This window comes from Dipodomys spectabilis, unplaced genomic scaffold, assembly GCF_019054845.1.
Source record: "Dipodomys spectabilis isolate Male_0828 unplaced genomic scaffold, ASM1905484v1 ptg000081l, whole genome shotgun sequence".
Taxonomy (NCBI): domain Eukaryota; kingdom Metazoa; phylum Chordata; class Mammalia; order Rodentia; family Heteromyidae; genus Dipodomys; species Dipodomys spectabilis.
This window is the reverse complement of record NW_024870758.1, coordinates 3727403-3741974: the sequence shown is the minus strand read 5'-3', so window position 1 is coordinate 3741974 and position 14572 is coordinate 3727403. Positions and strand designations below refer to the sequence as shown.

Genomic DNA, 14572 nt, shown 5'->3' with positions numbered 1-14572 from the left:
ATAAAGAACTGGCTGAAGATAAATAGACAAAGTCTTCTCTGGGCAATAGATTCAGTATGTATTTTTTCAGTCTTCCCTTTTTTAGATCTACCTGCTTTACTGTGGTAGTGGTGAAATTCCAGGGACAAAGGCTCAGCTTATGAGTGTAGGAGAATTGGAACACACTGCTAACTCTAGACCTTAGGCTAAAATTAAGCTAGGGAACTATAGGTAATTGTATTTCCACATGAGCTCTTTCATCGGGGAATTGCAATAGCTTTTGGGAAAGGACCTATTCTTACAGAATTGCTTCTACAATATATTCCTATGTATGCATCTAAGGTTTAGATATTAAGAATACTAGATAAAAATATCCACATACATAAGTAATCACCATGAGGAAGAAAGAAATATAAACTTTATACTGTCAATATCTGTACTCATGCAATACTTGGTTAACCTGTTTCTCCTGTTCTTCCAAGAGTGATGGAGGCAGTGATCAGGAAACAAAGGCACTAGGAAAGCAGTATAACCTTACCTGGTTGACACAACCTCGGGCAAGGCGTCCACTCACTGAAAGGAGTCACAACACAGTCTTTCTTGCACGGGAGAAAGCAAGGTCGCACAGTTTCAGGTCGTGTAGAGTCTGGACATCTGTCAAGGTAAAAAGACGTATCAATGTTTCCTGCAGAGTGTAAGGGATTTAAAATAAATGATGATTTTAGTATAGAAAACACAAAGGCCCTTTTTTCCCTTTGTATAAATGAGGAAAGGACAAGAGGGGTGAAGCTTCTTTTCCAGGAGCAACAACCAGAGACAAAGTCCAAAGCAGACTTCATCTCTTGCTTGAAACACCTAAATACTTTTGAACAAAATAGGAAAAAGTGTCTTGCTATCAGCATCAACTCAAATGACATTTGATTTTTATGAATAAACAAGTTTGAAATATGTTTTGAAATGTGATTGATTTTTCAGGATAGTATATCAGCTTACTCATTTTCAAAAAGAAAAAGGAAGGAAAACATATAAAGACAATATACGGATGTAATGGTAAAAGAAATCATCAAAGTCATTTGAAAATGTTATGTATCTTTGAACATTAGTGAAGTTCTACAACATTAAATTAATGCATACACTTTCCATAGGAAAAATAAGTTGATGATACAGGACAAATAAGATATGACAGACAGAGAATAATGAAACATGAATTCTGAAACATTAGTTCTGTTATTATTCTATTATCATTCAATTATTCTGATAATTAATAGCTATGTTTAGGAAAATAATAGTGCAATCTCTTGAAAGAAATAAAAACCCCAAATGCAGCAAAAATATTTTTATTGTTTGATTATTTGGGGGAAATGGGTTAAAACTCACGTGAAAATTTTGTATAAGAATCATACATAAAGAAGGATAGCAGGGAAGCATGTAATGTATCTTTGGGGTTTATTGTTTATTCTTAAGGCTCTCTTACAAAGCAGAGTGATGTAGTACGTGTTAAAGCTAACTTGCACGATCAGTATATTAGATAAACTAAGGTTCAATTCCATGTTCTGGCACACTAGTTACTGTTATTAATACTAGTAGTAGTAAAAGGAATTCTCTTCATTTTATATGATAAAAAGCACAAAAATAATAAATACTGTACCAAAAACTCCATGGAGTTTTTGAAAGAAAATAAAGCCAAACACATGATGACCCAAACACCAAACTAGGAAGTCTGTTGATTAAACATATAATTAACAGATTTTCACTAGAGGAGAAGAGAGAAAATGCAGCACATAACAAGGAAATAATAGGCCGAAACATTTCACACTAACAAAGGAATGACAATTCAGTGAGAAAAGCACACCAAGTGTGCCCAAAATAAACAACAAGCAAACAGATTATTCAAATAGAAAAGACAGAGTTAATGAAGAAATTAAACATGGGTGTAGAAAATGGAAGGAAGTGATTTTCTTTATTTTTTTTCTTAATTTGGGGGCTTTAATATTTTTATTTTAAGACGCTACATAGTCAGACAGAATTGGATTGGTATTTTATGGCGTAAAATTAATTCACAGTCAGACTTACATTAACAGTAGGTGGATCAGCTAGGATCCGACCTCCCTTACCTCTGCCAGCCAGCACGCCCACTCGGGTCCTCGGCCAGGGACCCGGTGGTCAGGACAGGGTTGGGCCTGCACTGGAAATCAGAGTGGTGGCTGAGAGCAGTGGAAGAACAATCTAGAAGAACGGCCACTCTTCTCTGTTTAAAAATGGGTGACTCAGAGTGGAGTGTTACCACTAAGACTCTCCCCTCACAAGAGCTGTTGCTGACTGATGGAGAACACCCAGCCGGGAACCTCAGTGCCCAGCAGCACGGGCAGCCCTGCCTGCTGGCTGCTGTGATTTTCTAACAAGAAGGAAGATTCTGAATGATGTCACACCTCATCAACTAACAAATATAAAGAGTAAAATATTTCTTTTTTAATACATTTTTATTGTAAAATTACTGTACAGAGGGGTTACAGTTACATGAGCAAGGTAATGAGTACATTTCCTATCAAGAATTGTTGCCTTCTCCTTTGATTTTCCCTTACCATCCTTCCCTCCCACCTCCATAACTACATTCCCCCCTCCCCCCTCCCTGCCTAAATTGTAACGTTCGTTTTACAACATAGTGTCATTGTCGCAATGAGTCAACCTCTATCCCTATTTAAGCATTTTGTTTTTTCCCTTCCCGTCCCCGATTAGAGAAATGGATATACAAGATGCAGGACACAGATATCAAATACAGTGAAAACAGGAGTTATTCCGTGGGGGAGGAACATAAAAAAGAAACAAAAAAAATCACATGGTACCTTATAAATATGTTGGAAACAATAGCAAGAAAGAAAAAAACCACTTGTGTCCCTATCTTGGGGTTCATTTTGCTAAACATCATCTTATCTGGTCATATGTACACAGCTTTTGACCTTTTCTGCTTGTTCCAGACATACTAGTTACTTAAAATAAGGGAAACCATGTGATCTATCTTTCTTCGGGCCTGACTTACTTCACTTAATATAGTTTTTTCCAAATCTTTCCATTTCCTAACAAATGGGGCAATGTCATTCTTTTTGATGGAGGCATAGAATTCCATTGTACATATATATATATATATACATGTATGTATATATATATATCACATTTTCTTGATCCATTCATCTACTGAGGAGCATCGGGGTTGGTTCCATATCTTAGCTATGGTAAATAATGCTACAATAAACATAGTTGTGCTGGTAGCTTTAGTATGGTCTTGTTTGTGATCATTTGGTAAATGCCCAAAAGTGGGATTGCTGGGTAATAAGGAAGCTCTATGTGGTATCTTTTGAGGAACCTCCATACTGCTTTCCAAAGTGGTTGAACAAGCTTACACTCCCATCAATAATGCAGTAGGGTTCCCTTCTGTCCACATCCCCTCCAGCATCTGTTGTTATTAGAGTTCTTGATAATAGCCATCCTAACTGGGGTGAGGTAGAATCTCAGTGTTGTTTTGATTTGCATTTCTTTTATGGCTAGAGAGGTTGAGCATTTCTTCATATGTCTATTGGCCATTCTTACTTCCTCTTCAGAGAAGTTTCTCTTTAAGCCTTTAGCCCACTTATTTGTCAAGCAGTTGTTTCTTTGAAGATTTGTTGTTGGGGTATTTAATTTTTTGAGTTCCAATTATATATTTCTTTAAGTTAGTTTTTTATTGCAAAAATACCATTCAGAGGAATTACAATTACATGAGCAAGGTAATGAGTACATTTCTTATCAAGCATTGTTGCCTTCTCCTTTGTTTTCCCTCTATCATCCCTCCTGCCCTCCCATCTCCATGATTACCCCCCCCCCCACACACACACACACACACACTAAAGCTGTAAAGTTCGTTTTTCAACATTGTTGCAATGGGTCCACCTGTATCCCTATTTAAACAATTTGTTATTTCCCTTCCCCACCCCAAATTCCACCAACATCAAATACAGTGAAAATAGGGGTTATATCATGGGGGGGGGGTGACATACAAAGCAACAAAGTATATTTTAGATATGAGACCCTTATCTGTTGTATGGCTAGTGAAGATCTCCCAATCTGTGGGCTTTCTATTGATCTTTCTAGCTATGTCCTTTGCCATAAAGAAGTTCTGCAGTTTCATGCAATCCCATTTATCCAAGCTTTCTTTGATTTTTGTGTTTCTGAATTTAGGAAGTGGAAAAACCTCCCATGGTCCTGGGTCGGAAGGATCAACATCGTGAAAATGGCAATACTTCCCAAGGCTATCTACAAATTCAACGCGACACCAATCAATATTCCAACCTCATTCTTCAGTAAAATAGAAGAGGCAATCCAAAAATTCATATGGAACAATAAAATACCCCGAGTAGCAAAAACGAATAATGATGGAAGAATATCAATACCAAACTTCAAACTCTACTACAAAATCATAGTAATCAAAACAGCTTGGTACTGGCCCAAAAGCAGACTTGAAGAACAATGGAATAGAATCAAAAACCCAGAAATGAACTCACAGACCTATAGCCACCTAATCTTCGATAAGGGAGCTAAAAAAATATAATGGAAGAAAGACAGCCTGTTCAATAAATGGTGCTGGCAAAATTGGATGAATACATGTAGAAAACTAAAGCTAGATCCATATATATCACCCTACACTAGAATCAACTCCAAATGGATCAAAGACCTCAATGTCAAAGCAGACACCCTGAAAACATTACAGGAAGGAATAGGAGAAACCCTATTTTAAAAATTTTTTTGTGGTCAAGGTGGTGTACAGAGGAGTTTCAGTTACATAGGTAAGGTGATGAATACATTTCTTGTCAGAAACAATGCAAAGACTAGAAAATTGAATTTTGTTTTGGAATGAAATGTCTCAAAAATTATTCTTGCTACAATAAGGTAAATGCAGGGGTTCAGCCACGTATTGTGGTACACATCTATAATCTCAGCTAAGAGTGCTAGGCTAGACTTAAAAAGGAGCTAGATCATCAAAAACAAAGGACCACAAGGAAAAAGAGGGACATGGAGAATGCAATGAAGAATTCAATGTATCTCCTACAGAATTAAGAACAGCTATGGTGGTTTGGGAGAATGCTGAAGATATATTGTATTCACAAACTGCTTTGTTAAATGGCAATTCCTTTTTACAACCACTTAATGATAACTTTTAAAAAGAAAAAAAAAGGGCAAGGGCTTAACCAAGGTAAGCAAAAGTGCTTAACTAGCACTGGTTTGGGGTTTCATCTTCAGTACTACAAAAACAACCAACCAGATCAAGAAATAAAAATACACAATTGGTACAGAATGGATAGAGGATAGGTGTGAATTTGGATATGCTTATCTGACAAAGTCAGTGTTCCTCATGTATCTAAATCTAAATGGAACAAAGTACAAGGTTGTTATGGATGGAAGTCCTACGTTCAAGTGTTAAATTTTTATCTTCATCATGATGATATTCAGGAGGTGACTTTCGGAAGTGACTAAGTCATGACAGTAGAGTTGTCATAGCACAACTAGAGCCCTTATAAGGAGAGACATGAGAAAACCTGCTACTCTTATTACTATGGCTAGACTAAGTGAATGCTTACCCAGCAAAAATAATAGCTGCAATAAAAGTGGTTGCAGACTACAGAAATGGCTCATGTGGCAAAGCATTTGTCTACCAAGTACAAAGACCTAAGTTCAAACTCCAGTACTACCAAAAAATAGGTGTGCTTAATAAACAGTATACAGTTAGAAGAGGATGGAATTTCATCATCAAAACATTCAAAATTAATCTATGTTTAGTGTGTGTTGTACACACAATAAACTATCGATAACACATAATATTATAATCAGCAAGACAAATAATATCAAAAACTTTGCTTTGGTCAGTCATAGAAATGATATAGAGCTATGTACATATGACCATATAAGATGAAGTTAAGCGAAATGAACCCCAAGATAGGGACACAGTGGTTTTTTTCTTTCTTGCTATTGTTTCTAACATATTTATAAGGTACCATGTGATTTTTTTGGCTTCTTCATATGTTCCTCCCCCACGGTATAACCCTTGCTTTCACTGTACAATGAGTTATACAAGATACTATGTTGAAAAACGAAGTTTACAATTTAGGCAGGGTGAGGGGAGGGAGTGTAGTTGTGGAGGTGGGAGGGAAGGGATGGTAGAGGAAAATCAACGGAGGAGGCAACAATGCTTGATGAGAAATGTACTTATTACCTTGCTCACATAACTGTAACCCCTCTTTACAGTATTTTCACAATAAAAAACATAAAAAATAAAATAATACCTGAGTTGTAAATCTCAAAAAAAGAAATGATACAGAAACTAAATCTTATAGATTTTTTAGTGGATGACATATGATAATAACTAATTGCTGTCCATCATCAATATATCTGTATTATTCACTTCTATGGAACATAAAATACTTTGATAAAATGCATAAAAATAAAAATGCATGCACCACAGAAGATATTAACAAACTCAGTCCTATCAATGACATTATTACTAACCACTCTTTTGTGCACACGCACACACACACACACACACACACACACACCGACTATTAAATGTTGTTTATTCTCAGCCTTCTCCCACCTCTCCCAGTACATGGCAAAGTGAAGAATGCAGCTTGAGTAGTGCCTGTTCCTCTCTGCTCTGAGGGTTATGGAGGGAAAATCACATGGGTGGCTGAATGTTCCTCCCTACAAATTCATGAAGCAGTTGAGAAATATTTGTAGTGCTGGACTTTGGGTTTTCTATAGAGGGTGTCTATACTGTGGGGACTTTAACCCAGAATAGTCTCATGGGGAATTGATACTATATTGGCTCTACTAGCATTACTCACAATAAAGGTTCACTAGGAATCTTGCCAACTCTCTACAAAACTCCTTTTCCTGTGTATGTTCTCTTTTAATCTTCAAGACAGAGAGAATATCACTCTCTCAGTGGCAAAGTCCAGGCTTAGGTTACAGTGTTTTTACAGAAGCAATGAACAGAGGGCCTTCTAGGAAAGGAAGAGGACAATCCAATCTGATATAGGACCAAATATTTTCTTGTGTAGGAAATTGTTCTGTTTACTCGTTTGCCAATAAGACTTATTTCTTACTCAGAGTCCTCTTCCTCTGCCTGTTTAACTGTGTGTTGTCTGCCACTTTGTCTATTTCCAATTTTCATGAATATCCTACCAGTGTCTGAAGAAATCAACATTGTCTATTAGCAATTATAAGTCATCCACTTCCAAAACCTGTAAGGTTAGTCTCTGTATCATTTCCATGACTGACCAAAACAAGGCTTTTGATATCATTTGTGTTGCTGTTTATACTGTTGTGTGCTATTGATACAATTTGTTATGTTGGTTGTACAATACACACTAAACACACACTAATTTTGCATGTGTTGATGAAATTACACCTTGCTGTAAAATGACGACCTTCTCTCAGTGTGTGGGTATTTAGCAATGGAAAGTGAGTCATAATATGATATTTTACATTATGAAACTAAAAGCCAAATTAATTTGGGGAGGAAATTTGGCTTATTTCTCCCACCTTTCCAAAAAAAAAGAATACAGCCTTACAATATGCATTTAGATTTTAAGTTATTAAGCTAAGTATGGCTCTTTGCCTTTCTACTTTCTACCTTACTCTTCCTATTTTAATGCATAAAGTAACTCATGAAATGGCACCACGTTTTGTAAAAAGCGAATATATTCCATTTCCATACATAGATTTCCGTGGCCTTGACTAGCAAGCTCCACCCTGTAGGCTGTTCAGCACTGGGCTGAAATGCATCAAATTGAGCCATGGGACCTGCCATTTTTCATGATGTGCTCACAATGCTCCATCTCCCTGATCACTCATCCAACCCGGGAATAACATATTCATCTCATTCAGGTTGATGGGGCAAATCTGCCAACTTTTTATACACTAAATGTTTAAATGGAGCTATTTATTACTCTATCTCACACAAAAAAGCCAGGTGTTTTCACAGCAAAGGCAAGAAGTATCTTATCAGGAACTTTGGAAAGCTAGAAATTGTGTTTTTAATCTCTGTTATTGCTATTATTCTTTTTGACATTACAATGGAAAGACACTGGATAATGAAACAAAACCAAACCAAACACCAGAAGTATCCCAACAAGTTCTCACTTCTCGTTCAGTTGTAGCTGGCTAGTGTTCATTTTCTGATACAATCAGTTCTATTACTCATGCAATAGGAACATTCTCACCTACAGAATGACACAGATGCCAGAGTACCATTCCAGGTAATCAAGAAGTTGCAAGGAACTTTGTGCCTTTCTCTGCAATAGGCTTTACAAAATAATAAAATACATTATTTTTACTCATTCATTCTATAGAGACATGCTTCTTTTTCTCTGTATAAAGTATTTTTAGCAAATATTATTGCTTTTACCTGTTTCTGTCTCACTCACCACTCAAGGATATCACAATTTACAGGGAATCTATTTCCCCTCATTAGTTTCCATTGAAAACCAATTAAAGTATTTTTTGACAAGAGTAAGGCAAGTGATCCTTTCTGACCTCTAGTTATCACCATGCCTGTTCTCCCAGTTACTTGGGAACTAGAAGTAGGATTGTATACTCATAAACTGACGTACTTAGTTGAAAACCCTTATACAACTACATAGATACAATTTAAGTTTTTATAAAGAAACACTGTGAAAAATAAACTAAAAACATGAAAAGGATTGAGAGTATGGCCTATGTTGTAGAATGGTTGCAAGATGTCTGCAGTTTAATTCCTAGTACTGTTTAATTCCCTTTTTCTGCCAGAAAAGAAGTACTTTTATTCTGATAATCTCACTGAGTGCTTCAATGGACATTAAGTATCATTTTCTTAGCTCAATTAATCTGAATAACCTCATGGAATTTTAATGAAGTAAATGAACTAAGTTGATGTAGGATGCTTATATTTAATAGGATTGTTTGAAGACATACATTCGGTATATATTAAAATTTGGTTAAGGCTTTAGCATCATTAGCAATGAGAAGTAATTAATGTTAACATCCCTCCCTCTCCTGACTCCCTGTCTCTGTCTCTATCTCTCTCTTTATTTATATGTGTGTGTATATATATACATATGTGTGTGTGTGTGTGTGTGTGTGTGTGTGTGTGTTCTATGTGTCTGTGCTAAGGAAACATCTGGACACTTCATTTTTAAATTTTGGTGAAGTAAAGAAAAACTAGAAGATACTCATTGTTATATTTTACAATCTCATGCATATAAATTTTCAAATAAATTCAGATAAGTGTGTGAAATGTTCTGTAAAATTCTGGAATGTCATATTTTTAAATACCAATTTTAAGCTGTTCTTAAAGAACCTTTTTTTAAAAACTGTTATCGAGACTGGGAAGAATGGTTGCCTCACATGCATGAGGCCCTGCATTTGATTTCTCAGCATCACATAAACAGAAAAGCCAGAAGCTGCATTGTGGCTCAAGTGGTAGAGTGCTATCCTTGAGCTGAAAAGCTGAGAGATAGCACCCAAGCCCAGAATTCAAGCCCCTCAACCGACAAAAAAAAAAAAAAAAAAAAAACCAAACCCCTGTTATTCAATGAGATACAAGGGTATATCCAGGACTCTTTAAACATTGACTCAATTTTTCCTATCTAAATAGCCTTTAAAGAGGTGATTAAATTTTATTCAGTAGATGTTAGTCTCAATCCCAATTCCCTTTGCTAAGAAACAGATTATGTTCATGTCATATAGTTTTCTCCTATCATAGTTGAGTTCTGAAATCTATTTGGAAAGAAAGATTTGATTTCAAGAATGTTGTATCTTCTTACCACAATACCCAACAGTAGTTTACAGTATTTTAATGTAGCTTACTTTACCCCTAAATTGTTTATTTTTATATTCAGTTAAATGTTTCATGTGTCTTTTATTAAGTTGAAAGTTTAGGCCATAGTAGTAAAATTCTCAGGACTGAAATTCTTTTCATAAAAGGCGTTCTTATGTCTACATAAACTATTAAAGACATTTTAGTACTTTACCACAACTCCATGAATTATTGTCAGACTTATATAACATAAAATGCTATTTTCCATGTTTGTATATAATTCCATTGATGGATCTTCCATTGATGGATCCATTCTGTTCAGATGGTACAATGAGTACCAGACAAGTTGAAAAAAAAACACAACTAGTGCAATCTGATATACTGTACCCCCAAATATTACAAGTAAAATTCAAGGTTATGGCAAAAAGCACCTTTATAGGTTAATTAGAACAGGTTGTAGTTGCTAAAATGTACCATGCTAGATAATGTATATTTTCTTAAAGCAATAGATCTGCTTCTCTCATCTCAAACTTTATTATTTCTCTTCACTCAGGTCAAGTTTACTACTGAATTCCAGAAAGTTCTATGGGACACCACCTTCATGACAGACCTGTGCCAGAGACTGGGGTTGCAACAGCACCAAACATTTAACACCAGCCATGTCGAAACCACATTTACAGCAAGAGGTCTTCCTGGCTGCTCATACCTTTTAAATCATGTTATCTTTGAGTGCTTTTTCAAAGCCACCTGTCTCCCTGATGTTTGGACATCAGCAGTAGGCAGCATCCAGTCTGCCTGCACTATTTCTCTCATATGCAATTTGTTTCCCTTAACTGAACTTCTGTGACTCTCTTTATATTCAACCAAAGTGGCTTCCATGGAAGAATCAGAACCCTTCACCATGATGCTTGAGATGAAATTATTCTTGCTTTAGTTCCAAGAGTAGGGACACAAATAACATTAGATTAGACAGAAGAACAAATGTTATTTTCCTATGCTTTCAGAAAAGGCAGAGGTGTTAGGAAGGAGTTAGGAGGAATGTATTTGATGCCCACAAATTTGTTCTGCCTACTTTTCTGCTTCTGTCTGAACCTTGGCTTCATCAATTCCTCTTGCTTTTTCCCACTAGGCCTCACCATGACAACAAGTATTAGTTGCATGCTTAGAGCATCATGAAGAAATAGGTATGTTTTATGTTACCTTGAAAATTCATGAGGAATGACTAAGTTGCTGTGTTTACCAATATAGGCCAAAGCTTCTACTGGCTCATCCTGATGACCCACCACTACTATGGCTGGGGTAGCATCTCCAGATATGGCCACTAGGGAAATCTCATAGGTAGATCCATCAGTCAATCTTTAAAAATAGTATATTACTGGATATATTCTCTTTTCCTAGCTTTACTTTTTCAACATGTATCTAGAGACACATCTAGAGATAAACTCAATTATCCAGTCAACTATTTCCCTATCTCATCACCTGCAGTTCTTCTTAAACTTTTTTGAATTCTTTATTCTAGCTACCATATTAATATTTTCCTTTTCATATTAAAATTTTTATGTCATTTTCTGAAAAAGTAACACATTTTTCATTCTACTTGAAAGCATGGATGAATTCAATCAAAACCACTGGATATATTAGTTTGCTGTAGGAAAGATCTATGGAAACTAAAAGACTAAAACACAACCCCATAATTCAAAATTTAGAAACTACATGTGACATAGGCACATTGAAGAAGAGTCAAAACTACTCAGGTTAGCTCAAGAAAACTCATTTGATCATCCAAACACATTTGTTGTATGGTGCATAATTTACTCTTTTCCATTAACTAATACACTTATAATAAATGCACAGGGTGATATATACCATAATTCTACTTCTCTTTGTTTAAAGCAAATATTTCAGTCTCTGAGGATCAAGTAACAAGAACAAAAACAAATGCATTCTTAATCTTACATGTCTCAGCTACTGAATAAATATTTTCAACTAAAATATTCAGTTATGTAATGAAAACATGTACTTTTGGTAATAGCTTGAACATACCTTTTGGTCATCACTTGTCCCACATGACTCTTGACACAGAAGACCTTCCGTGTCTGAATACCCACTCCACAGGTCGCTTCTCCATTCCAGCCAATGGTGGCATTTAGGGATGTTACCAACGTGTTTTCAGAACAAGGACCCCAAGGTGATGTCTCCCAGTACAGCTGCACACAGGAATGGTCATTGCATAAACGATACTCTTGGAGGGCCTGACTATGAGGACATGGTTTTCCACCTGCCAAAAATTAGAATAAAACAGAAAACATAATTTCTGATGTTGCCCTTGTTCTTCTTTTTGTATGTATTTTGTGTGCATGTGTATGTGCATACGATATCTGTGTGTGTTTGCTATTTTATGGCCTATGGGACTACTGCTGCACCGAGTAATTCTTCCCCTTCTCAATTCAAATATAGAAATATTTGTCTTGACCAGAAAGTGAGGATAATATAATATAACCCTTTTTCCCAAATGACTGATATGAATTCACAAAATAGAGAGTATAATGTTAATTACCACCTGTGAATTACAAATCCCACATATATATGGTTTTCTTTCACTATTATTATACCTACATAAGTAATTGAATAGCCCATAATATTGAGGTAATATTGAGGTAATATTACATATGCTCCCTTTTCTGGGAAAGGCATTGGTTTTCTCAGAGAGCCATTATAAGGTGTTTATTCTCCACCAAGAAGTGCATTCTTCTATCTGAGAAAGCCAGTAGTATCTGTTAAAGTTTGGCAGGAAGGAGCTCATCCTCAAACTCTGAAATAGCATCTGACAGTGTGCTATCTGCTGGCAGGGAAACCAGGCAGATGTGCATCCTTACACTCTTGGGTGAATCAGATAATCAAACTTCATTACTGCCTCTTCTTTCACATTTTTATATTAATGTAAAAAGGGGTGTTTTTCAAAAGTATTGACCTTTGCCTCCTCTTCCATGCAATAATGTTTTGTTCAACAGGTCAAATGCCCAAGATTTGTAACTTTAACTTTGTTTTCTTCTTATTTTTGTTCCAATTACATATAACTGACTTTCCTCCTTTAAGAAATACAAAAGATAAGAGGGGAAGCAACTGTACTTTAAGATTATGAAAAATCTTCCTTTATCTTGACCCTGTTCCCATTTTCTTAGGATCACAGAACCCAATCTCGTTTAAGAAGCTCCTCACAGCCAGGGTCCCTACGATCTTGTTCAAATGGAGCCAAAGGCAGAGCAAGTCAGGGGAGGACATGAAAGGACGAGGTAAGTGATAGGTGCAGTGACTCCTCTCATTTGTTCTGATGTCACCATTAGCATTCCCAGTGTACTTTTACCTTCTTCAAAGCTATCTTCACAGCTTTCATGTTCTCTCCCTGCCTCTAGCATGCCAACATGACAGATCAGAAACCAGGGTCCATGGATCAGCTAGCTTGCTGATGGGGTTGGCAGTTCTTGGTTGAGAAATGATATCTCCTGTTTCCTAATTTGGAATTCTTTTTTTACTAGACAATCCAATTATGTTTCCAATTGTCCCAGCTATCTGAATCAGTATATGTGTGAATCAAACTTTGCTAACATCTCTATAAAATGCAATCAATAATATTCAGTTGGTTGATAAGGACCAAATGTAAGTATGAACTAAAACAATTCATGTGAGTATGTGAACACATCAGAGATAAAATAGAAGATTAAAAATGGGCATGGAAATGAAGCTGTTAATTTGGGTTCAAAAAATAGTGAAATGGCCTATGGGTACCTTCTCAGTTACTTATGGAAATACTAAGAATGATCATTGAACTTTTGAATCTGGAGCTCTTTTCTGTTACTCACCTTCTCCTGCCAATGCCAAGATATATCTTGACCTAGTCTGTTTCCCATCTGAGTTTTTATTCGAACAAGACTGGGAACAAGATGACCACACTGTCCATTGGCTAACCACACAGTCCATTCGGCAGGGTATTTCACAAGCCATCCTTTCAGGAGGAGGAGGTACTGGGCAGAGGCTCCCTGATACATCTTCTCCTGAAATGAACCAGTTCGAGACAGAGACGGAGTAATGAGAAATCAAGGCAAGTCCAAAGAACATTTAAGTTCATTGCATGAACTTATTTCAGTTTAGCTCTGAAGACTTCACCCATTGTCTAAATCAATGAAATACAAAGAATGATGGCTTCTGCAGCTATCTATAATGTTTATGTCAAACAACTGCCAAGACATAATTTGACATTTAAAGGTAGATTCTACTGTAAAATTCCTATTTGTTATCCTTCATGGGGAAAACATTGGTTTCTTGTGAAACAATGTAGCCATGGATGGCTGGAGATAACCATGATTAGAGATAACCATGAATAATGTATTAACAACCAAGTATAACAAGCATGAACTTTTCTTTAAAATGGAGGTCATAGAAGCCTGCAAACCACAAATTACACTGGACATTACAAGTCACACTACAATGAAGAATTTTGTCACTCAGCTTTTTTGTTGATATTGCTTTCATCTTTAGAAATTTAACCTTAAGGTGAATTTGTCTTCCTTGTACCTGGTAGTAAGTAATCCAAAACTAAAACTTAATGATCCTGTGGTAGAAATTACAAAATATATTGATACAAAGTTGAAAGCTAACTGAAACTTTGCCTTAAGACACAAGATCCTCTTTGAACAATTTAATGAATTCATAAACCAAAACATAAAAAATACTTAAAGATACATCAAATGTCAAGAATTATCTATTTTGCTA

At 36.0% G+C, this 14572-nt stretch overlaps 1 protein-coding gene across 1 annotated transcript in view; it reads right to left on the bottom strand.

The window, feature by feature from the left end:
• Positions 1-14572, bottom strand: part of Thsd7b (thrombospondin type 1 domain containing 7B) — an 817905-nt gene that overhangs the window by 401775 nt on the left and 401558 nt on the right. The window contains exons 7-9 of the mRNA XM_042683500.1: positions 13663-13854; positions 11846-12080; positions 518-633 (exon numbers count right to left, since the gene is read on the bottom strand). Of these exons, the coding sequence (XP_042539434.1) occupies positions 518-633; positions 11846-12080; positions 13663-13854 (543 nt within the window). The remainder of the gene's footprint in view (positions 1-517; positions 634-11845; positions 12081-13662; positions 13855-14572) is intronic.